The sequence below is a fragment of the Lipotes vexillifer genome, unplaced genomic scaffold (assembly GCF_000442215.2).
Source record: "Lipotes vexillifer unplaced genomic scaffold, Lipotes_vexillifer_v1.1 scaffold364, whole genome shotgun sequence".
Lineage (NCBI taxonomy): Eukaryota > Metazoa > Chordata > Mammalia > Artiodactyla > Lipotidae > Lipotes > Lipotes vexillifer.
In genome coordinates this window covers 571,388-597,106 of record NW_006793912.1, presented here as the reverse complement: position 1 = coordinate 597,106, position 25,719 = coordinate 571,388, and the positions used below count along the sequence as shown (strand labels likewise).

Here is a 25,719-nt window from a genome sequence, read left to right as displayed (position 1 = left end):
TCAGCAGGATTAGAGGGCACTTGGATGTGAGCCAGGAGGTCCAGGTTTTCTGGGGGTAACTTCCCCTCCAAGAGTGTAGAAAGAAATGCCATCCAAAGTGAAGGGCACTGTCCAAACTGTGGGTACCTTGGAAAAATGCCCTGAAGAGGAACATCATCCTCTTCTTCAACTTCTTTGAAATTCTTCTTTACTTACAATCATTAATGTGCTGTTTAGCCTGTAATTGTTCTGCTTGTATGAGTTCTGACTCTTGAGCAAAGGCTGAAGGCTGAAGTCATTCATTCTCTTACAGATTTTGGTATCAACTGTATCAGAAGCATAGTGTGGCTGCTTAATAAATAAGTTAATACATGGATTGATTACTCCAGACCTTGGACCAGAGGCTCCAGCCAGGTGGGTGGGCTCCATTTTATTTCCTGATCTGTCCCCACCCTTTCTTCTTCTGACCACATCCCACCAGCCAGCCAGCCCTTTCAAGCCTCCTTTCTCTTCCTATAATCCCCCCAACCCACAGAACCCCAAATTCCCAAAGCACATTTGTACTTATTCACACACTGTATGTCTTTCAGTGCCACCCAAATGATCATGTGTTACAAATGCCATATGACTTCAGCTAAACTCTAAGTTCCCGGAGGGCAGGAAATATGTATTTTAATCTTTATATCGCTCCCTCTATAGTTCCTTTCACTGTGCTTTACATGGAAGCCTTTCAAAATATAAAACCAACTGGTTTAAGTTCAATTTTAAATACTCTGTTAGAAAATATCTCAAACTTTAATGGGAACTGTTCTTCCAGAGTCAGAATAATGTACTTGGGGGATCCTGAATCTAGGCCCTCTAGGATCCTGAGTTAGATGCTTCCAGTTCCTGGGCCTGGAGGTGGGTCTGTTATCTCACCCCTTTAGTTCTGTGTTTGCTTAAATTACTGTAGGTGTTTGGTCACAATCATAAAAGCATTTTTCATGCTTATAACATATTTTCCTTAATTATAAATGTAATTGAGGCCACCAATGAATTTTTCTTGAATGGACAATCATAGGCCCCATATCCCAGTTGATTCATTTCTACGTATATATTCCCGTCCTACCGCCTGTTTGTCGGAAATATCAGATACATAGATCGTAAGTGGAACCCTTTAAGAGGAATTGCGTTTAAATCATTCCTCCCTGCTGCCCCCATTAAGAATGAGGCTAGCCAGTCCCTTGAATAAACGGAAGTCAGAATCCCTAAAAATGAGAAGGGGGAAGGAAACAAAAACTCGATTCTGCCAAATGCCATGCACCATTGACCAACCTTTCCTTACAACCTGCTCCCTCTCTCTCCAACGGTCTAAAACACAACATGGAAGGCAGCAGTGACCCTGAGTCCCAAACTGTCAATGCCATTGCAGGGTAACAAGTTTCCTTCTGTCAGATCTGATCACAAACTGGCAGCAACTACAGGCAGACAATCGCTGCAGAGGAGCGTTTTCTAGTCAGGCTTGTTATATTTCACTTCAGGCTTGTTACATTTCACAGCCCCAAACCAGGAAGTGCTGTTTAAAATGAGCCAAAGACAAAAGCAATCCAGCCTCCAAAACAAAATTCGGCAGTCTCCAGAAAGCCTATAGAGGTTTAAACTTGGGACTGTTCTTCGGTTTCGATTGGAACCTAAGGCTTGGGCCCGATTTCAGTTGGTAAATTCTGCTAAACCAGGGCAGATTGCAGAAAAGGTGTCTAATTCTTGAAATTCTTAGGGTGGGGTATTGAGGCGCAGACGGGCCGCGCCCGGGTCCCGCTCTCCCGTTGCAACTGCAAGCCAAGTCTGGGCAAGTCGAAGGAGGAACCCCGCGACCGCCGGCCCCTCCTCTCTGTGAGCCACGGGGAACCCAGCAGTGCTAGGGTGGAGGTGGGGGCATCACTGGGAGAAGATTCGGGGCCGAGGGTGTTAAGTTGCAGGCCGGGAGCCCCGGACCGCTACAGCCCGGGCGCAGCCAGCGGCGGGCAGGAAGGGGAGGGCCCAGCAGGGTGAGGCAGAGCCCCGGCGCGGGTTCGGGGCTGGGTCGGAAAAGCTGCCTCACGGGGCGCGTCCGCCAGCCCTTCCACTCCCTCCCTCCCTCCCTCGCTCCCAACGCTCCCCGCCCGGGCCTCCCTTCCAGTCTGCGCTCCCCACGGCCTCGCCATGTCCCAACCGGGCCAGAAGCCCGCCGCCTCCCCGCGGCCCCGGCGCGCTGCGGCGGCCCGCCACACTCAGGAGGTGAGTGGCACTTGTGCCGGAGCCGCAGGGCTGAGCGCAGGGAGGACCCCGGCCCCGGAGCCGTGGGCCGCCTCCTTGGGGGTAGCCTGCCTGGCCTGCTGCCCCGTGCGCCCCCTCCCGAGCCTGAGAAGTACTTAGGACTCAGAACCTGCCTCTGGGCAGGTGACGGGAGGTGGCTGGCACGTACTGCCGGGCCTGGGCCAAGTGTATTGGGTATGGAGCAAGCCAGATTGGAGTTGGCCTGCGTTGGGAAAAGTTGATTGATGAGACTGGGGTGAAAAGCGGTTGAGGATAAAAGGGTAATACATTTCATTCGGGACCCCGAACTGGGTGGGGTAGTTCAACTAAAAGTGGGGTCTTCCGCGTAAAGTCCCGGCTGCAGGGCGTGGCTGCCTGGAAAAATAACACTTCTGCCCTAACCAGCCTTGCGCCAAATTGGGCGGGGCGGGGTCAACCCGGCAGGGCAGGGCCGATGTAGGCCCCGCCCAGGTGCCTCCCCCGCTGTCAGCTGTGGGGCTTGAAAAGCTCGGCGCCAGCCAGGTCCGGGGCTGGTGGAGTGCGAGCCCGGCCCCTGCTGCGCTGCACCCCGTGTCCTCGCCGGGTTGTCCGCTGCGCGACTCAGAGCAAATACGTTGTCGCCATGGCATTCGCAAGCTGGTGGTACATGACGGTAAACTGGAGCGATCGTGCCTGGGCAGGACCGGAAACGGAGTGGGCTTTGCTTTTCTGGGCGTGCAGGAGAGGTTATTGTGCAGGGTTTGGCGGGGAAGGGGTGGGGACCAGTTGCGACGTCCTCTCAGACCTTCAGTTTAGGCTCCGGGAGAGGCTGAGACCCACCCTAAGGTGGTATGTGCTAGCGAGCCCCGACGTGCAAGTCGGTGTGAGCAGACGCACCAGACTCAGCTCACGCTCACGAGTTGAATGGAACAGGAATTGTTGCTGGAGGAATTCCGCCCTTGGACGTGGATTCCTGGATGAACTCAGACTCAGATTGAAAGAGCTCAGATCTAGTATTTGTTTTTAAGTCGTAAGTAAATCTCAAAACTTTTAGAGGCATGTTGTTGGACGTGCATTCTCCAGCGCAAAGAAGAGGCAGCTGGGATTGGGTTCAAGGAGAAAATCCAAAACTCCAAGGAGCAGAAGCAACCGAGATCAAGACCCTTGTTGAGAATGAGAAAGAGGGAGAGAGAGAGAGAGAGAGAGAGAGAGAGAGAGCGCGAGCGCGAGAGCGAGAGCGAGAGAGCCCACTGCTCTGTACTTTATTACTTGGATGAGGAACAGAGATGTTCCGTTTGTTTAGTGCATTGAATGCTTGTCCAACCAACTAGGTGTGATATCCAGTCAAGCTGGTACTTGTAATGTTTTGAACCAGGAAGCATGGTTTAACATTACGATGCTTTCCAAAAAAAAAAAAAAAAAAATACACAAATTTTGTTGACAGAAAGAATAAAAATATTTATATCCCATTGATTTATGGTGAGAACTTAAAAAAATAGTTAAAGTACACCTCTCTCGGCATGTGGTATTGGGAAAAGCAAGGGGTTGTAATAAGACAGTATTTAGAGAGAAACGTTGTGTTGGAATCAGTAAAATGTCCCTTTTCAGCCAATGGCCATTCACTGAGAACCTACTAAGTGGCAGACCCAGTACTAGCCTCGAAGTAGAAAACAAGACAGAGTTCTTGTTCTCAAAGGGCAATGAGTCAACCTTTTTGAACCTGTTTCCATATCTATAAAATGGGGGTGATAATAGGTACCACATAAGGGTTGGTGCAGACTATTTACATTCATGAATCATACCCATATAGCTTTTTTTTTTGAATTTTATTTATTTTTTTATACAACAGGTTCTTATTAGTCATCAGTTTTATACACATCAGTGTATACATGTCAATCCCAATCACCCAATTCATCACACTACCACTGCCACCCCCCCGCGGCTTTCTCCCCTTTGTGTCCATACATTTGTTCTCTACATCTGTGTCTCAACTTCTGCCCTGCAAACCGGTTCATCTGTACCATTTTTCTAGGTTCCACATACATGCATTAGCATATGATATTTGTTTTTCTCTATCTGACTTACTTCACTCTGTATGACAGTCTCTAGATCCATCCACATCTCAACAAATGACCCAATTTCATTCCTTTTTATGGTGGAGTAATATTGCATTGTATATATGTACCACATCTTCTTTATCCATTCATCTGTCAATGGGCGTTTAGGTTGCTTCCATGACCTGGCTATTGTAAATAGTGCTGCAATGAACATTGGGGTGCATGTGTCTTTTTGAATTATGGTTTTCTCTGGGTATATGCCCAGTAGTGGGATTGCTGAATCATATGGTAATTCTATTTTTAGTTTTTTAAGGAACCTCCATACTGTTCTCCATAGTGGCTGTATCAATTTACATTCCCACCAACAGTGCCCCATATACCTTTAATGACTGGAAATTCCAGTTTCCCTTGAGATGTTTCTTCATGAATGCTTCCTACTACATTTTCTGGGTTTTTTAAATGTAGCATCTTATTGGTGTGCTAAAAGCAAAAGTTTGCTTTGAGTCATTATTGTTCTAAGGTTCTTATCAAAATGCATCACATGAATTATCTGCAAATATGGATGGCAGTTAATATGGATGGTTTAGAGTTAACATCAGTCTTCTTCCAAATTCATGATTCTCTAAAGGAAATTATGCTGGAATATCTGGATGAAAATAATTTAAATCTATGTTTTTAACCCTGTTATGTTTAGGCATAGTCTGACATATTTTGCTAAAACCTCTCTTATAATCCAATGTTGGAACTATTCTAATTTTTTTTTTTCTGCTAGTAGGAACCTCCTAGAATCAGCAACCTGCCTGTGATCAAGCTTTGACTTTTCCCAAACCAGTGCTGTACAATAGAAATATAGTGTGAGCCACATATGTAATTTTAAATTTTCTAGTAGTCACATTAGCTGACAGGTGAACTTAATGCTAATAGCATATTTTATTTAACCTGCTATATCCCAAATGTTATTATTTCACATGCAATCAATGTGCAAATCATTGGGATACTGTACACTTTCTTTTTCATGTTGATTCTTCAAAATCCAGTGTGTATTTTATACTTCGAGTGCATCTCAGTTCACACTTGACACGTTTCAAGTGCTCAATAGGCATTGAGTGGCTAATGCCTACAGTATTAGGACAGTATAGCTCTAGACATCGGTTTCTAACCATTTTCGTTTGATGGCTGTGAGGGGATGACCACAGCCCATTTTGAGAATTAAATGAAAGTTTGTGGACCATTTTCCCACAACAAAATATACACACACACACAAAAGCCCATCCATAATCCGCTAGAGATATATGGAGCCAATTTATAACATATATATATATATATATATATATACATAATTTATAGTATTATATACTATTATATATAATATTTATACAATTTATTAATACAAAAGTTTTATACAAAGACACACTATATATGTATATATTATATATATTACATATATTATGCTTTTGGTAAATCCTGTTATTAAAATATTTTTACTGGGATCCTTTACTGAAAAAGATTATGAATGCAATGACCTAACTTTAAAAATTTAGGCAGAATAAGATAAAATAATTGAAAGGTGTATCTATGATGGGTTTTGTTTAAGGGACTGCCACCTATAAAGCCAGTCAATGAAACATTACAGTGTATATTTCCCCATTGAATACCATCAATATTATTGATCTTATCTTTTGAAGAACTATGTGGTTTTAGTAAAAAAAAAAAAAAAAAAAAAAACTTACAAAGCTAGATTTGAAGAACATCTGATGAGCTTGCTAATGATGAAGCATGAAAGAGGGTAAATTTGGTTGGCTGACACCGGTAATCACATTCCTGAGTCAAAAGTTGACTCTAGTAGTCCATGTTAATTTAAGGTGTTTCTTAGCCTAATTAGACCTGTCAGTCCAGTGGCAGCGTGATCAAGGAGCTCAAGTCATTTGGGAGGCCCCATAATTGTGGCCAGCCTGGGAAGAGTGTCACAAGCCTTCCCTGGCAGGACAGACCACTTGACTGCAGTGACTTTTAGGAGTAAGGAATGCAAATTATATATTCTGCAAAAAGGGCACAGGCTTTAGGATGCTGGGAGAAGAGAGGTCACACAACTGTCCTCTTTTGTTTTTTTGTTCTTTGGGTTGTTTTTTTTTTTTGGCGGTACGCGGGCCTCTCACTGTTGTGGTCTCTCCTGTTGCGGAGCACAGGCTCCAGACGCGCAGGCCCAGCGGCCATGGCTCACGGGACCAGCCGCTCCGCTGTATGCAGGATCCTCCCGGACCGGGGCATGAAGCCGTGTCCCATGCATCGGCAGGCGGACTCTGAACCACTGCGCCACCAGGGAAGCCCCAACTGTCCTCTTTTGTTTCCCAGTTTCTGAATTGGTTTGCTTCCCATTGCAAATAAGACTTAAATTAAGAGTATACCTGATGACATTATTCTTTAATCAATTTTGATACTTCCCAGAAAGTTAATTATATTCTACAAGTACTTTTTAAAGAATGATGAAGCTTGTTGGTGGTGGAAACAGTGGGTGGCTAGTTGATATTCCAAGGTGAACTGGTGGGAAATTAGTTCTGAGTAGGCTGTCTCACTGACATACTAGATTTCTCTAAGCAACCCATCTTTATTCTGTTTTTTCCTTGATGTTTTAAAAAATTTTTATTGTGGTAAAATACACATAACTTAAAATTTACCATCTTAACCATTTGTGAGTGTAAAGTTCTGTGGAATTAAATACATTCATAATTCTTGTACAACTATCACTACCATCTAGCTCCAGAACTATTTTAATCTTGCAAAACTGAAACTCTATACCCATTAAACAATAAATTTTCATTCAATTTACATATTTACATTTGAATACATAGGACTGTATTCAAGTATCTGTGTTCCTTATCATTTTTTTATTGTATTGTAAGAACATTTAACATGAGATCTACCCTCTTAACCAATTTTTAAGTTTATGGTACATTGTTGTTGACTATAGGTACAATATTGTACAGCAGATGCCCTCAAGATTCATCCATGTTAAAGCATATGTCAAAATTTTCATCCTTTTAAAATGGCTGAAATATATATATATTTGCTTATCCATTCATCTTTCAAGGCACACTCAGGTTGCTTCCTGGTATAGCTGTGTTTTGAGGAACCACCTTACTGTTTTCCACAGTAGTTGTGCCATTTTACCTTCCTATCCTCAGTACACAAGGGTTCCAATTTCTTCATATACTTGCCAACACTTGTCCCACTGCCTTCTGACCTCCAACATCTCTGATGAGAAATCTGTTTACAGTCTTATTGAGTATCCCTTATATGTGATAAATCATTTTTTATTGCTGCTTTCAAGATTCTCTCTTTGTCATTCCAATAGTTTGATTGTAACTTGTCTCCATGTGAATTTTGAGTTCATCCTACTTGGAGTTTGTTGAGCTTCTTGGTTGTTTATGTTTTTCATCAAATTTGGAAAGTTTTAGGTCATTATTTCTTAAAAAAAATCTTTTTCTCTCTCTTCATTTTTTTGGAACTCTCTCAATGTGTAGGTTAGTCTACTTGATGGTATCCCTCAGGTCCTGTAGGCTCTATATACTTTTCTTTAATCATTTTTCTTTCTGTTCCTCAGACTCAATAATTTCAATTGTCCTATCTTTAAGTTCACCAATTCTTTCTTCAGCCTGCTCAGATCTGCCTTTGAATCCCTCTAGTGAATTTTTCATTTCAGTTATTGTACTTCTCTGCTCTAGAATTTTTTTGTTTTTGGTTTATTTTTAGGTTATTTATCTTTTTATTGATATTTCTATTTTGTTTTTACATTGTTTTCTTGACTTTCTCCACACTTCCTTTAGTTCTTTGAGCATCTTTAAGACAGTTGTTTTAAAGTTTTTATCTAGTATATCTGCCATCTGCTCTTTCTCAAGGACAGTTTCTGTTTCTTGTTTGTTTGTTTGTTTTTCCCATTGAATGGGCAATAATTCTCTGTTTCTTTGCATGCCTTGTGATTTTTTAGGTTTAAAGCTGGACATTTGAATCTAATAATATGAAAGTTTTGGGAATCAAATTCTCCTCCTTCCCCGGGGTTTGCTGTTTTGTTTTGCTTTCTTTTGTTTTTGATTGTCATAGGCTGTTTTTTGTGCTGTTTTGTTCAGCCAAAAGTGTACACTTAAGAACTTCTCAGGTCTTTTCTGATCCTGCACTTTCCCTGGGCATGAACAATCAGTGATCAGAATACAGAGCCCCAGTATTTGGAGGACAGAGTCCTTTTTGCCTTTCTGGTTCCAAGCTGCATGCTCTAATGCACAACTGCGTGCTGTGAGTTGGGATCGGGGGAAATGGGCAGCTGCTGCTAAGCTGAGCTGAAATTGATGGAAATTAACCAAAACTTACCATTTAAACCTTCCCCTGGAAGTTGCAAGTCTTTGATAGACTCCAGAATTTCAAAATATTATATCAGACACATTCTGCCAGGCAGATTTTCATCTAGATGGGAAGATGGATTCCTGGTGCCTCCTACTGCACCATCATCCCAGAATCCTCTCTTTAAATTGTTTTAAGGATTGAAATCCTATTAATGTGATTCTAAAGCTCTGTTCTTCAAGTTATCTCATAAAAACTTACCCAGAAAGGGAAAAAAATCTAGTGTCTTTCAGTTAAGAAAAATGTAAAATAACTCCATCCAATGAGTACCTTTTATGTAAGTGCCTCCTCAGATGGGAGAGTCATTTAACCCAAGAAGAAAAAGGGTCTATGGTTAGAGTTTTCGTAAAATTTATGGAATTCATTCTGACTGTGGGGAACTTATAGAACACAGAAATGATTTGGTAAAGGCCAACGATGTTCACAGTTGCTTGTTGTCCACCTACCATGTGTCAGGTTTTGTACTGTGTGCCGTGGACACAAAAATAGTGCTGATAGTACATTTCTGGTTTTTTCTTGCATTTTTCATAGATAAAAATCACAAGCACATCCTAGTGACTACTGTAAAAGTAGCAAAGTAACTATTGAAATTCTCATGGCATCATCTTTGACTTAGAGGAAGTTCAGACAGCCTTACTGCATGTGGACCCCCTAAGCTAAACATGGCAGAAAGGCAGTCAGTGCTACTTCTGAAAACCGGACAAAAAGAGGGTGTGTGCCCTTACCCTGCCACCTGGGCATATCCACCAGAATGTTGAAATATTAGAGAGAAGTGTATGGAGTTCAGGTGAAATATGGGGATTTCAGAATTATAATTATGCAGTTAATCCTTAATATGTGTCTTCTTTTATGAGAAGCCCAAAGAAGGTTATCCTATATTTCTATGGTTTGATAACAAATGTTTCTAGAGAAGAAGAAAGATATCATGTATCACACCTTTCATTTACTTAACTTTTTAAAAATAATTATTCTCCCCACAACACCTAGCCCACAGTGGCTACTCACTGATTATTTTTTTAGTAAATGAACTCTTCCTCTGACACTAGCTTTCTCCATTAGTTTGGGGTTTTCAGTATTAAAAACAAGTAAGGGGCTTCCCTGGTGGCGCAGTGGTTGGGAGTCCGCCTGCCGATGCAGGGCACAGGGGTTCGTGCCCCGGTCCGGTAAGATCCCACATGCCGTGGCGTGGTTGGGCCCGTGAGCCATGGCCACTGAGCGTGCGCGTCCGGAGCCTGTGCTCCGCAACGGGAGAGGCCAAAACAGTGGGAGGCCCGCGTACCACACACACACACACAAAAACAAGTAAAATGGCTAGCATATTCCCTTTGTGTGACTCCAGGGAGGTACAGACTCTTGAGATAAGATTCAAAAATTTTTTAAACTTTTTATCACAGAAGAGAGAATAATATAATGTACTCCTCATGTACCCATCACCTTCTATAATTATTAACATTGTAACATTGTGCCTGTCTTTCTTTATCTATCCAACTCCCAGACCCACCAACACACACACACATATGCACACACACATGCACCACACCCTGACGAAGTATTTTATAGCATAGGAATTGCACATTAAACGTTATCCCTGTGACCAGCTTGGTATATGTTGTTTGAAAAATGAATTATCTATTTCCTGTGTACTTTGTTTCCTTATTTGTAATGTGGAAATATGAGACTAATATAATACAGTGTCATGAGATATGCAAAGTACTAAACATAAAGTTATCAGATGAATCTGGTTCCTCTGTACTTATGAAAAGTAAAACACTAACTTCTCTGCTGTATTATTTACAGCCTTAGAAAATGAAACCTTAAACCTTTGCTTACTTCTCATATTCATTTTATTGTCTCATAATTAACCACAATCAGATTGATGCCAGAGAAAAAGGAGGGAGTGGAATAACTTTTATTGTATTCTTAAAATGAACGAGGCAATGGGCCAGGCTCCTCATTAATATCAGCTTGTTTCATAAGTAAGCCAGCCCCTGGGGTAGACACCATTACCTCCATTTTACAAGGAGAAAACGGAAAGTTTAAATTATTTGCTGAAGGTCACATAGCCTTTCAGACCCACACTCCTTCTGTCTTATTAGAGTTTGTCAGGGAATGGAATGCAGGGAGTTGGTTACCCAGGTAACAGAGAGGCTGGGAAGCCAACTGGGGTAGATGAGGCAAAGCAGAGATTAGAAATCTCCGGGAAGCTGCTACCATTCCTAGACTGGAAAGAAAGAGGGAGAAGCAGGATCACCATGCAGGAGCTGAAACCACTGCTGGCCCATCCTGCAGGAGACCCTACTGGAGGGAGCCAGTACACATCCCTGCTACACCAACTGACCAGGGTCAGGGCAAGGAATCCACCTGAGGGCAAACAGGTCCACATCTACACCAGGGAGACTGTCTTAAAGCAAAATCAGCTTTACAACTTGGGCCTTCTGTTTGTTTGCTGAACAGTCTTGTTTCAGAAAGCAGAATACATACAAAAATAGATTTTAAGGGATTTTGCAGGAAATATCAATTTGCACATTGTCTCTTAATTTTTTAAGCTATTTTTTTTCAACTTTTAAAATCTTTTATCTTGTTTACTAACCTGAAAAGAGCGAATGTACTTCTCAGGGAACTTTTAGAGGTTTGTGGAAATGCAGTCATTCAACTATGAATTATTTGTCACATCCCCACCACAGGACTAGAAAAAAAATAATATAGTTTACCATCTGGGGACTTCCCTGGTGGCGCAGTGGTTAAGACTGCACGCTTCCAACACAGGGGGCAACTAAGAGTTCGTATGCCACAACTAAGGAGCCTGACTACCGCAACTAAGGAGCTAGCGAGCTGCAACTAAGGAGCCCACCTGCCACAGCTAAGACCCAGCTCAACCAAATAAATAAATAATAAAATAAATAAATATTTAAAAAAAAATTTACCATCTGGTTGAAAAGGCAAAATATACATTTATGAAGTAATCAGTAAGCAGGAGCGTATACAATAAAGTGCTAATTTGTTTGCTTTACTAAGAAGCTAGAGACTAATATGCAATATGAAGGTATGGTGTGCCATTAATAGGGCTAGTCAGGAAATGTTGGGTTGAACACAGGACAGTGGGTTCCTGCATTAAGCATTCGGTTTACCCAGGAGGCCCCGAGCTGCCCTGGCCTGCCTGACCTGGGGAAGCTCTCATGGGTGCCGACTCAGTGGGGTGATTGGAGGAGCAGAAACCTCCACTTCTTGTTGTGGTGCCCACAAATCTCCTCTCCAAACAGTGGTTTCCAATCCTAGCTGCATATTAGAAGCAACTGGGGAAGTTTAGGAAAATGTATCTGTGCCCACGCTCCCCCTGGACAAACTAAATCTAAATCCCTGGACTCTGGTTTGAGTGTTTCCAAAAGTGCTCTGGGCGCTTGTGACCTGCACTGAAAGATTAGACCCGTAGCTAAATGAAGGCTCTCTGATCCTTAGGAAGCAACCCACCCCCACTTCCCTGACAAGCCTTTATCTCTGTGTGCAGCGGTGGAACAGTGAGGGAGCTGAGCTGTGTGCACTAGAGTCCAGAGGGCACCAAGATTTCATTGCTTCATGATTTTGCCACAGCTCTCACTGGACATGCAAATATTGACCTCTATTGGCATTCTCCAAGTTGCAGAAGGAAAATCTTCAAGCTGTTTTCAAATAACCTTTCCTGTTTTCTTAAACAGCTTTATTCAGACATAATTCGTAAAATATCCATTAAAACATACAATTCAGTATTTTTTAGTATATTCACCGGGTGGTCCAAACATCACCTCAGTTTAATTTTACAATGTTTTTGTCACCCCCTAAAAGAAACTCAGTACCTTTTTTGAAAACAATTAGGCAGAGGCATTTCAGAAGCACACTAGCTTTTGGTGCTCTTTCACAGCTGAGCTTGGACTTGGAGAAGCTCGCTTTCTGTCTGTCTTCTTTTTTAATATGTGTAGAAGTTTGATTTTTATCTTATCCTGTGATGTACACCCTTGTCTATGCATGTATCAGGGTGTATCTAGGTAATGATGGGGAGGGTGCCCCAAATGCTCCAGAGTGGAAGACTGGCGCTGGCGCAGATCCTTAGCTGGGTGAGAGCAAAGCTCCAAGCTTTACTGCTCCTTGCTCCTGTTGATTTCCTGACAGGTTTATGAGTTTGCCATGGCAGAAAATTTTATGCATATTAATGCTATCTTCTAGAACGAGGACAAAGGACAGCTGTACTTACCAAATACGTAGTGATGCCAGGAGGTGGAAACAGTTTGGAAAATTATTCCTTTTTGAGGCAAGATAGCAAAACTTTGATCTGATCTTTTCCCTGCCTCTGAACTCCTGTCACTCCATTCCTTCATCAATCTTCATCTTAGCTCCAGTGTTTCCTGTCTTCTGGGGCCTTATCCTCCCAATGAAAAAAAAATTCCTGCCTTAGGGCTGGCATCTTGCACTTCCTGTCTTTGCCTCTTCTCCAGCTTCTAATACAGGATGAAACTTATAAGTGTTGTGTGTCTGATTAATTTTATAAAAACAAACCAGTTTTAGAATAGGAAGGTTTTGTTGATTTGGGGCATTGTTTTCTCTTTTATAGCATTGGATTGAGACTTTCTTCATGGGCATCAAAAGTTTTTAGCTAGCTTTTAACTAGCCTGGTCTCTGGCCCACAGACTATAATCCTGATACGTAATGTGGCTGAGGAGGATCTCACCTTTCAGATCCTTATTTCTTTACCCATAAAACGAGCTGCCAGTGTGTCCCTAGAGTTTCTGTGGCAGTAAAGGAGACCACATAGGGGAAATGCCCAGCACTGGGCTTAGCACAAAGGAGATGCTTAGAACATGTTAGTTTCTTTCCCCTCTTACAGAAAAGTCCTTCCCAAATTGTTCAGGTTTGTGGTTCAGTTCCCAACCTATCACTCCTTCCCTTCTCCATGTTTCTCTCACCTCTTCCCAACCCACCAGCTATGTGTAGTAGTAGTAGACAAAGTTTTCTGTCTTCACTCTTTGAAAGACTTGCTGCAGGTTCCTAAGCTGGATCAAATTTGACATATATCATTCCCAAACATTTCATTTCACCAGCAGAATGGAAAGTATGTGGAAAGTACTCAGTTATTCCATGAATTTAAAAATCAGTCACTTTGAATTTCAGTGAAAAGCTATAACTGATTTTATATCATTAATAGACTCCTAAATATTGAATAAGCCCCAAGAAATGGTCAGGGCAATGATTCATTTATAAAGTTGCTATTTACTGGATATTGAATGGTATTAGGTGATTCTTATTAATGCTGTTAGAGTTTTGTTGGAGTGATGATGTATTGCAGTTATGTAGGAAAAAGTCCTCAAATTAAGGAGATGCTTGATGAAATGTTTAGGGGTAAAGTTTCAGGATATCTGCAATTTACTTTCAAATGCAGGTACATATAAAAATATAGATAGATCTTTGTCCATAATATAAGCAGATATGGCAATATACGGCAACAATAGTTAATAGTTGTTGAATCTAAGTGATGGGACTATTGACATTCATTGTATTATCCTTTCAACTTTTCTGTATCTTAGAAATTTTTTATAATAAAAAAGCCAGGTTAAAAACACTGGAAAAATATGATCCATACAGTTCCTAAAAAATGTTGCCCTTTCATTATGTGATTTTTATGTCATTATATCATTATGCTTACTCTATTGAGAGCAAATATGTCTTTTGAAATTACAAAATACCAATTCTTATAATATATAGTTTTTATGTTGTCATTATATCTCAACATTTTAAAAAGCATTTGCTATATATATATATATATATATATATATATATATATATCACTCTCAAACTATTATTTGGAAACTGCATAATTGTGAGGGATTTTGAGCATTTCAGTGGAAGCAAATAACTGATGATGTTGGTTAACCTGGAGGACTGCAATTTTGAAACACCACCGGGAAACAACTTTATAAATGTTTTTAAGTAAAACATCTATCTACCTGTATTTTAGAGAGAAAAGGCTGTCTGCATGTTTACTTTAGGGCAATAAATCATAATATATGTTTGCCAACGAGCAGGAAGCGGAGTGGGACCTTGCAGAGAGCATGGAGCCTTGCTCTAGATGAGAGCCAGTTGCCTCTTTAAGTTCTCTCATTTGTAAAATGGAATAATCATATTTCCTACAAGTAAATGAGGCACTCAAAACAGTATGCTCAGTGAATATTGTTGTTATTAGGTATTACCTATATCTAATCTGAAAAAGGTATAGAATTGGTGATAAGAAATGAATGTGATATCACAGTTCTAAATTTACCAGTTCTGAAAGGAGACAGATTGGGTAAATCTGCGTCATTGTAGACCCATCCCTCTCAAATTCTCTCTCCAAATGTTGAATAGTTCTTCCCCCTAGTCTAGCCTTTAAGAATCTTTTGCTTACCAATTATTCTAAAACTTATCAATTACCATCTAGCTCTGACATATATATATACGTATATATATATATATATATATATATACGTATATATATATGTCAGAGCTAGATGGTAATTGATAAGTTTTAGAATAATTGGTAAGCAAAAGATTCTTAAAGGCTAGACTAGGGGGAAGAACTATTCAACATTTGGAGAGAGAATTTGAGAGGGATGGGTCTACAATGACGCAGATTTACCCAATCTGTCTCCTTTCAGAACTGGTAAATTTAGAACTGTGATATCACATTCATTTCTTATATATATATATATATATATATGTATATATATATATATATATATATATATATATATATATATGGGCTTTTAAATGCCTCCTGTTTTTTCAAGATCCATTAATTACTCAATACCGATTGCTCTCAACTGTGGACAAACGCTTAACTAGGACATCTGGCAAGCCCTGCAGAGAGCTTCATTCACCAAGCTGCTGTAGTCTGCCTGCTTTTCTGTGGGGTCTACCCACTAATCCATGAGAGGCTTTTGTTTGGGGAAGAATTGTCCATTCATGAAAGTGATTTCTTTCTAGTTTTTTGTGCAAAGAACTACTGAAAGATTTCATCCACATGTCTAATATTGCTCGGCCTTTTTCTTTTTTTTTTTTACAAAAATATCTTTTGATATGATCAAAGGGAATATTATCTTATTTCATTTATCATAGTATAGTGACAAACAATAGATTTGAAGTCAGAAAACCTGCTCTGCAAACTTTTCTCATTTACTAGGTGTATGTCCTTACTAAAAGCACATCACATGACTTTTATTCTTAGTTTTCTTAATCCATGAAATCACATGAGACTCTTTTTTGGTATCAGGTAAAAGTGTATATGAGCCTTGTAAATAATAAAGAATTATAAAAATTACTACTATTACTATTGTTGCCATTCTTTTTCATTCAAATAACTTAAGTGTCCTACATATTCAGGTTGTGATTCAGCTCTAGAGAACATAATGGAATTTTATGTTTTGATTTAACTAAAGGTGATTGGGGTCGAACCCAATGGTGAGCTTTTTATTTTCTTATATTTAGGTTTCTTTTCCCACTTTCTTGCACATCCCACATGTGCAAGAAATGAAATAATTCTTTGCCCCCCCTTTTCAGGAACATACAATTTTTTTTATTTCTCAAAAAAATTCAGTAATCTTCATGGCTTCTTTTATCTTATCAAAACAAATGAACATGTAAGCTACTTGAAGCTTTCACGTACCACGTAAAAATATTTCCTTTCATCACCAGTGTTCTAGTGAGAAAAATAATTCTGTTTCAGAACATAATGAAATTCTAAAGTCATAGTTAATGAAAGTTGCAGGTATGGTCTTTCCAGTGCAGGGTTTATCTTCCTGTGTTGGTAAATACTCAGACAGAAAGAACTCCAGAGAATTTCCAAGAGCCATTGAACGTGATGGTTGATAAGGGGTGGCCCTCCCTTGAGTTCATGCTGAACTGAGGCTTAAGTAATGGCTTAGGCTCAGCATGGTCCTCAGACATCTCATTTCCATGAGGAACCAGGTGTCTCTTATGCTGGCAATTTGGGCTTTAAAATTCCATGAGACATTTTGTAGGAGACGAGATGCCACCTTAGCATCACCATCAGATCTATGTCTGGTTAATTACAGACTGATTTTCTGCATCCCAAATAAATGTCTGTAGCTTCCCTTAATTTTTGAAGGCCACCTACGTCGGTATAGAATTATCAACAATTCTCAGGAGGAAGATGAAAGGGATCCTTGTTTTTACAGTCTATATATTTAGCCCTTTAGGATTAAAGTCACGATTATATTATCTTGTATCACCTCCCTCTCTTAAACATTATCTTTTTAAATACTTTTATAGCATGCCGATGGAAAAACCAGTGGATCGCCTTCAAAGTCAGGAGAAAAGAGAGGATCAGATGAGGTAATTTCCACAATACTGCGTTTTCATTTTCTCTTGTTTTTAAATTGTGAATTCTGTCTTGAAGTAAATAATGAGGTAGCAAATATCTCCTACTGGAATATTGGCAAATTTAATTTTAACTAAGATATGATTTAACACTATAAGTGGAAATCATTAAAAATAAATTAAAAAAATAAAGTGTTCCTTGGAGAGGAACATCTAGAAGTAGCTTCCGTTCAGGAATAGAACTCAGTTATTTAGGGTGTTTTCCCTGTAGGAATTGGTGAATCTTAACTGTTTTTTGTTTGTTTCTTTGTTTGTTTTGGTGAACGAAACATGTATGAGGGGAAACCAAATGATATAGTTGAAAAGGAAATCGTTTTTTTGTTTGTTTGTTTTTTGGGGTTTTTTTTTGCGGTACGCGGGTCCCTCATTGCTCTGGCCTCCCCCGCCGTGGAGCACAGGCTCCGGACGCGCAGGCCTAGCGGCTATGGCCCACGGGCCCAGCCGCTCCGCAGCACGCGGGATCCTCTCGGACCGGGGCACGAACCCGTTTCCCCTGCATCGGCAGGCGGACTCTCAACCTCTGCGCCACCAAGGGAAGCCCCAGGAAATCTTTTTTTATGAGAGGCACTGTGAAAGGAAGACAGTGATAACCTAGATTAAACCAGTCATTCAGGTTCATAAACAAAAGGGAGAGAAAAGGACTATTTTTACTTGGATCCATTCTGTGGAAATACTAGTAAAACCAAACCTCCTCACTTTGAGATGTGTTTTCTTTGAGCCTGTGCATTTCTTCTTTCACTGAATGATGCCTCATTATGTGCACTGTTAACATGGCCTGGTCTCCATGGAAGAGTCATGTGAAAGTTCTATCCTCCGAAAGGGTACCGGGCTTGCCTTCCTTTTGCTGCGTTTCACATTTTAAATCTCAATGGAGCGTTCATCTTCATTCAGTAGAATTGTTATCATTTCCAGTCTGTAAAAGAGCCAGGTCCTGAAAGGTAGCTGGAAATTTACAAAGCAAAAAGTGATCATTTTATTTTTCTCTATATTATTAACGTGTTTCCAGAAATCTAGAATCTAGCTCCTCTTTCTGCTTATTTCCTGCAGTTTTGAAATATTCAATGTATTTCAATATATTCAGTATGAAGAAGGCCATTATGACTAGAACTTGCTATGAATTCTGCACTAAGTTTCTGTCCACAGCTGTCTATTATTGTTTCCATTACCAACACCCATGAAAATATATTTTAGATTATTTCTTACCACGCAAATTTGCAGTAAGTTTCTGTACCCATGGAAGGCAAGATTGCTTTACAAAGTAAAAATAAACTTTTATTAAGATTTTATCCTGCTTCTTGGTTATATTATTTAAAAATTTTTCCCACGGGAAAAATACCACATTTTTCCCCTTTTACTAGCGTGAAAATCTATATAATATCACTCAGTTCCCCATCAACGCTACTCTTTAAATATATTCCCAGATATCTTTCAAACTATCAAATAGTTTCCTGTTTGAAAACTATAGTGTCTCTTTATTCTCCAGACTAGGAAATAATGGTTTTAGATGTTATTCTCTATTAATATTTATCAAGTTTAAACTATTTGCACAAAAAAGGAAGTCTTCTTTTCCAGTACAATCAAGTGGATAGTGGCCTAGTTCTTATAGGATTATTCTCAACAATTATGTTATTATGTGGAAGCTTAAATATTACGCCTTGAATGTACAGGCACTGTTGGTTTAGGCAACAACTGCCTGCCCGGTGATAGGTCTTTTATATATCCAGACTATAAAGTGCCTTATTTTCATATTTATAAAGGGCTTGGGAAAACTGATAAGTAGTCCTGTTATCAATGCAGCCAGGGGAGAATTTGAAACTTCTGTGTCAGTATGATGACTGTACTTTCAGTTTTTTGAAACTGAAAGGCTGAACTTCCACCTTGAGAGAAGAAAGAAAGAATTTTTCTTTATCAGCAATTCAGGCAAGTCTGACATTGTTTCATAACACTTCTGAGAAATTCAGATTTACAACTCTTGCACTTGTGCCAGAGCCTGGTCGTATCCGTCTGTTCTGCTCCATCCCAGCTGGCAGAAGAGAGGAGACAGAGGCTTTGCCCTGCTCCTGTGGCATAAATCACTGCAGAGATTCAGATAGTCTGAGACTGAAGATTGTTTATTATCTCACCAAATTCTGCCCATATCTATTTGATAGGGTGGACAGATGTGTGGGTGTGATAATTTGGTAGTCAAGTTATATTTCCAATATGGTCTGTCTCTAAAGAATCTCTAATTCTTTATGTCATGTGCAGTTAAGTCATTGATGACATACTATGGCCCTGGAGACAATTCAAGGAAACCATCCTACATTAGGCATTATTTTAGCCTTTATGTTCATGATTATAAAACCATGTGCAATCTGGACTTGTAATCTGCCTCTCCTACCACCCACAGTTGGCTACCATCCTCTTAAGATTACCAGAGAAAGGTTTCCCAAAACTGATTCTTTCTCCTAAATATTTTCTCATCTACTGCTCTGTGGAACAAGAAGTAAGATTAAGAAGCTTAGTTTGGGTTTTTGATAATCCATTTTCAAACTAGCATGTGCCTCCAAAGGGTGAATAACTTGTTGTCCCCAAGCATATGCAAACATACTGGTTAGCCTTCCAAGGACAAACTCGGGCCTTTGAAACAAAGTCAGTTTGAAAATGTACTTTCTATGCTCAGGGGTACTTCTCAGTGTTTTTTCCTTCTCCCTTTATTGTTCTGCTGCATTTCATTTGGAGATGCAAGAAAAAAGGTATAGAGGAGGGCTTCAGGAAGATTTAACCCGGAGTAAAAATGATTAGGGTTAGGCAAGAACCATTATTATATTGTCATATGTAAAAATATCTGGGGATGAATGCAGCTGTGTGAATTTCAGAGCTCTTTTTCTCCTGCTACCATAAATAGCTCTTACTTGTCTTGAGTATGACCCCTATACAACCACTAAGTGATCCTAGGAGGTCTGCAGCAATTTTAATAGACTCTTGCAACTAAAATATCATTTGTCATATTGCATTTGCAGTATAAATGCTTGAGGATGGAGTTGAGTGTCTATGAGAATTTTTTTTTTTTTTTTTTTTTTTTTTTGCGGTACACAGGCCTCTCACTGTTGTGGCCTCTCCCGTTGCGGAGCGCAGGCTGTGGACGCCGAACCCGTGTCCCCTGCATCGGCAGGCGGACTCTCAACCACTGTGCCACCAGGGAAGCCTTATGTTTTTGTTTTTTATGACAATCGTTATGAACTTGTTAAGTCCTTCTCAGATGTAGAGGAATTGTAAGACCAAAAGTTGCGTGGACTAACAAGCCAAAGACAAAATGACTAGAGAGCAGGAAAAGAAAAATGAAAACATTTATTAGTACCTTTAAATACAGTGGAACAAAGTAGCCTTCACAAACCTACAGTCAAATCTATTTAATGTATTTGACTGACACATCTGGCCACACTGGGTGAGTGTAAGCATCTTAGCTATATATTTCAGTGAAGTCCTGAGGAATGGAATTTAAAGCATATGATGGGACGTTTATATTAGGGGATGCTGGATAAAGGGTATACAGGAACTCTCTGTACCAGCTTTGCAACTCTTCTATAAATGTAAAATCATTCCATAATAAAAAGTTAAAAATAAAACAAATAAAAACAAACAAACAAAAAATAAAGAATATGATGGGCATGATTTCACAGAGCCAGTTTTAAGAACTTCAAATTTCATAATGGATATATTTTTATGGATAAAGAAAGATAATAGAGTTGAAATTGTGCCTTAAAGGAAAAGATATTTGATAAATTTTCTTTACCATAATAGCATTGGTGGCATTCTTTTCCTCAGTGTTTACCTTTCCTCCTTCAAAAGTGCATGAATAAGTATTGAAATGACTCCAACATTTTAAAATTTCTTTCTAACATTTTTTCTCTTGATGAAATTAGTCTTTTTTTTATCACAAAAGTAACATGTACTTGTAAAAAACAAAAGTATTACCCAGTCTTACCACTTAAATTATAACTGCTGCTATGAAATTTTGTGTATTCTCAAATTAATGTGATGATATTGTGTGTTTATAATTACTATATATACTGTACTGATTTTAGTAACTTTTTAATGATCATACAGCTAAAACATAACCATTGAAGAAAATTTAGAAAGTACTGACAATTTTAAAGAAAAAACACTACCATCTAGACTTCTAGTACCTAGAGAGATGGCCACTATTTCCATCTTTGAGTATTTTCCTACATCTTTTTTCTATGTATATATATATGATGTTTAAACTGAGATAACAAAGGAACATCCCTAACAGGGCCTAGACTAAAAATGATAAACAATGTGCTTTGTGATAGATAAATCTTTTCCAATCAAAAAGAGTCATCATTGTGTGTGACTTTTAAATACATAGATAATTGTATTTAAGTACCTTGGCATTTAATATAGCATTTAATCTGGTCATTATCTTGTGCTGTGTTTTTTGTTCAAGAAGTTTGCTGAGTCCGTGTTCCCACTAGTAAGTGATATAGCTGTCCTTAGCAAATTCTGGAAGAGTGCCATAGCAAATGTTATTTTAAGGGGTGATAGGTTATTACAATCTCTTGTCCGTTTTTAACTGTGGGGAGTTGATTGTGGCTGGACAAGTTCATGTCCCAGTGCCAAGAAGGAGGCAAAGCTGAACAGGTGCCCCAAGGGCAGTCCCACCTGGCTTACCTAGAGATCCAGAATCCCCTGGGTGTCTGATCTGGAAGGCTAAAGGAAGTTCCAAAATCCTTTTCAACTGTAGTTTCCCCATTTTTTAGTTCTAACTTTTGATTTATTTCTTCATTGACTAGAATATTTTTAAGATAATTTTTTTCTGCGAAGGAACACAGATGGTGATTTTCTGTGTCTGTGTGGATCCTAAGCATGTTTTTCTGCTGGCTTCACACAAGAAATTAGTACAAAATTGTACATTTTTCAATAGCAGTTCTGTTCCCTTGAAGTTCAGTACCTATTGCTCCATGGTCTTCTGACTTTTTGTGCTATAGAGAGGATGTCTGGGGAAGCCTTATATTTATTTTTAGAAAGCTTGTTTTTCCTGCTTTGGTGCATATGCGGTTTCTTTTTCTTTTATTCTTACAATTTAGAATTTAGTATTTTTCTTGTGTGGAGCTTACCAAATGGGTCTACAAGAGCAATCCATGAATTTAAGTTCAAAACCTACAGTTAAAATGCCAGACATCGGGCTTCCCTGGTGGCGCAGTGGTTGAGAGTCCGCCTGCCGATGCAGGGGATGCGGGTTCGTGCCCACGTCCGTGAAGATCCCACGTGCCGCGGAGCGGCTGGGCCCGTGAGCCATGGCCGCTAAGCCTGCACGTCCGGAGCCTGTGCTCCACAACGGGAGAGGCCACAACAGTGAGAGGCCCACATACCGCAAAAAAAAAAAAAAGCCAGACATTATGTAGACATTCAAATAGCCTATTTATCCTAAGACATGTATTCAGGTTGAATTCTGAGAAAAATGCGGGTAGTTTATAAAATTCAGGAGAAAAATGCTTTGCCATTCTGAGACCATAGTGAGAGCATCTTCTTTCTCACGTGCTATGGAAGCTTTGAAGAGCCACACTCCTAATCCAATTAGCCTGCTACCCAGTCCATGGTTCCCATGGAGGCAGCACATTGTAGTGGCTGAGTGCAGACTCTATAGAGTCCCACTGCATGGACTTGCTCCCAGCTCTGCCACTTCCTAGCTGTGTGTTCTTGGGCCAATTACTTTGCTTCACTAAGGGTACCTTCCTCATGTGTAACATGGAGATAATAATAGCCTCTACATAAGTTAATGTGAAGATCAATGAGACCAAGCATATGAAGTGTCCAGGACAGTGCCTGGGACACGCGAAGTGCCATATAGATGCGAGCTGCTATTATTGTTATTATTATTACTACTATTATTATTGGTGTGGCCTTATTATTATTACTATTACTAGGCAATGAAGAGAACTTTGTTTAGCAATAAAAGTGAGCCCCTTATTGATTTCTAACCAGGACTCAAATTCTTTTGTCGACTACATATTGCCAAGCCTTTCCCATTAAAAAAGGAAGGAAGTTTGGTAGTTCATTAAGCTTAGTAGTCCTTTTGTTTCAAAACAACTCTGTGTAACACCCAGAAACATATGCCAATTGCTAGAAAGTACAGTCCCTCTTTAACAAAGAATATGAAAATAATGTGCTTTTAAATTAAGAATCTGTGGTATACAAAATGTTATATAAGTAGTAGGGAGTGGCTAATAAAAATAGTTAAGCATTTTGCCTCTATAAAAGAACATATAAATATATGAACATTATATCATGCAGCAATAAAATACCCTTCATTCTTTGGAGTAATGAGCCTAATTGCCTAAGATCGTAGGTCCCACCAAAATTGTCTCTGAAGAGTGTACCTTATAGCATAGGAAATTGGAATCAAAGTTAACAAAATATCAAAGGACTTGAATAGGAGTTAAATTTATTGACTTTAGAATAGATCATAAGTCCTGGAAACCTGATGGACAAGTCAATTAAATATGAGTCCTGAAATATCCTGTTTTAAAGTTTTTATTTTTTCAGTCTTATCTCTAGACTTTATTAGCTTTTCAGAGATACAGGAATGACTGATTCAAAAGGGATGAAAGGGATGATAACCTGAAATTGTGCCCATAGCAAGATACCTGTGTCATCTAAGGACTGAATATGTATGATTCCTGTCATAAAGTCAATAATATTTTATCATATACCAAATGTACATAATAGCTTGTTATGGCCTTCCAAAAACAGTTCATTTTTGAAGTCAAAATCTCTCAGCAAGTTGACATCATAAAGTCTTTTATGTTTCAATCAGCATTATTACAGAATGCTTAGTAAATATGTAGAGCACTGTTTTAGTGTCATAAAAAATTATTAAAAACTCTCTATCCCTCATCTTCTAGGACATTATGTGAGATGATGCAGTGATTTTCAAGTTTTAACATGCCTAAGAATCACCTGGAGGTAGTGTGAAAATTTCAGACTCCTGGACCCCATCTCCAAGCATTCTGATTTATCAGATCCAAGATGGGATCAGGGAATCAGTATTTTTACCAGTCACCCCAGGTGACTCATATCTTCTGATGGTGGTCTTCTGAGCACATTTTGAGTAACACACATAATTCTTATGGAGTGCATAACACAGTTCCTGGCACACATGAACTTTTCTTCCTTTTTTCCTCTTCTCATTTCCTTTTTCCTTTATTTTTAAAATGCCCCCCACCAACCCCATCCCTTAGCCAACTCTGCTTTACCGTGTCCTGGGGACAGGGTGGCTGTGAAGCACATCAAGGGTGCTGCAGTTTCAAGGGATCATTGAACCACATGGGAGGCTTTGGTTGCAGGGAGCTGGTACTAACCCTATTTCTTCCCACTTCTCCTAGGACCTTGTTCCTTCAACTATTCCCTCATTCATTTTACTCTTTATTTAATGACTCCTCTTTAGACTACTTATCGGTTTAGTCTTCCTCATCGTAAACTATTTAAAAATATTTCTTTTGAAACCGCTCAAGCTCCCATTCCATCTTCCTTTCTAACCCTCACTGCCAAAATTCTTGGTTGAAATTATCGAAGAAAAGAGTGTAGAGAGAGAAGAGAGAAACTAAAAGCAAACGTTGATAAATGCCTGCATGGAGGATGTAGGAAGGAGAAACCAGTGAACAAGTGAAAGAAGAAGCAACTAAAGGGGTGGGGGAACCTGGATGTTGCAGTGCCATCTGTGGGGAGGCTGGAAGAAGGGTCTAGGCTGATAATAGTTCTAGAATTGTGAGGGCTGAGGAAAGTTTCTTGTTTGGAGACTGGGGTATTGTAGGTTCCCTTGGGACCTGTTCCTGTTATGATTAAGTGGATTGAGTAAGTGGGTGCTGAGTAAGTGGAGATTCTGCATAGATGACTGTTCTCTTCCAATGTACATGCATTTATATAGCAAACATCAGATAAAGCAAAAAAAAAAAAAGAAAAGTTGAAATCAGTGTTCATTTACACAAAAAGAGATAAGTGTGACCAAGATGGCATCACATGGTACAGATTTCTTGGATTGTTTGCCAGATGTTCACAGGTAAATTGATTCGTTTATCACAATATCAAATAAGAAAGACATTACTTGGAAAACACTCTGGAGTGAATTCTAAACATATGTTTATCTTAATCATTAAGAATGTAGACTTCCTGGTTAGTTTTTCACATTAAGGTTGGCACCCCTGTTCTCTTTCTTTTGCAGATCAAGCCTCTTACTCCTAACTGGTCTAATTTGAGCTCAAAATGCAGAATATTTGGACTTTAGTACATTGCAGAAATATATCACTCTGAAATCTGCAAATACAGTCTCAGAGAAAACACTTTACTTACAGGAAACTGAAAGCTAAAGTGATCTCATATTCACATTCCAATTTTGGTTTCACTTAGTGCTTGGGATAAAAATTACTGAATACAATTTTGTTACATTTTTCTCTGCTTAGTTTCTTAAAACACTGAGTAGACTCAGTAAAGTCTGAAACCATACATCTATTCCACTGAAAAGTGAAAGCCGAGTAGAAAGCTGAATGGCTACATTTTTAAATAATGCATTTAAAAAATAATGAGGGGGGCTTCCCTGGTGGCGCAGTGGTTGACAGTCCGCCTGCCGATGCAGGGG

At 39.5% G+C, this 25,719-nt stretch overlaps 1 protein-coding gene across 1 annotated transcript in view; it reads left to right on the top strand.

Moving 5' to 3' along the window:
* The first annotated feature begins 2,160 nt into the window (after positions 1–2,160).
* Positions 2,161–25,719, top strand: part of CAST (calpastatin) — a 134,122-nt gene continuing 110,563 nt past the window's right edge. The window contains 4 exon segments of the mRNA XM_007466871.1: positions 2,161–2,235; positions 2,659–2,820; positions 2,822–2,905; positions 16,974–17,036. Coding sequence (XP_007466933.1) covers positions 2,161–2,235; positions 2,659–2,820; positions 2,822–2,905; positions 16,974–17,036 — 384 coding nt within the window.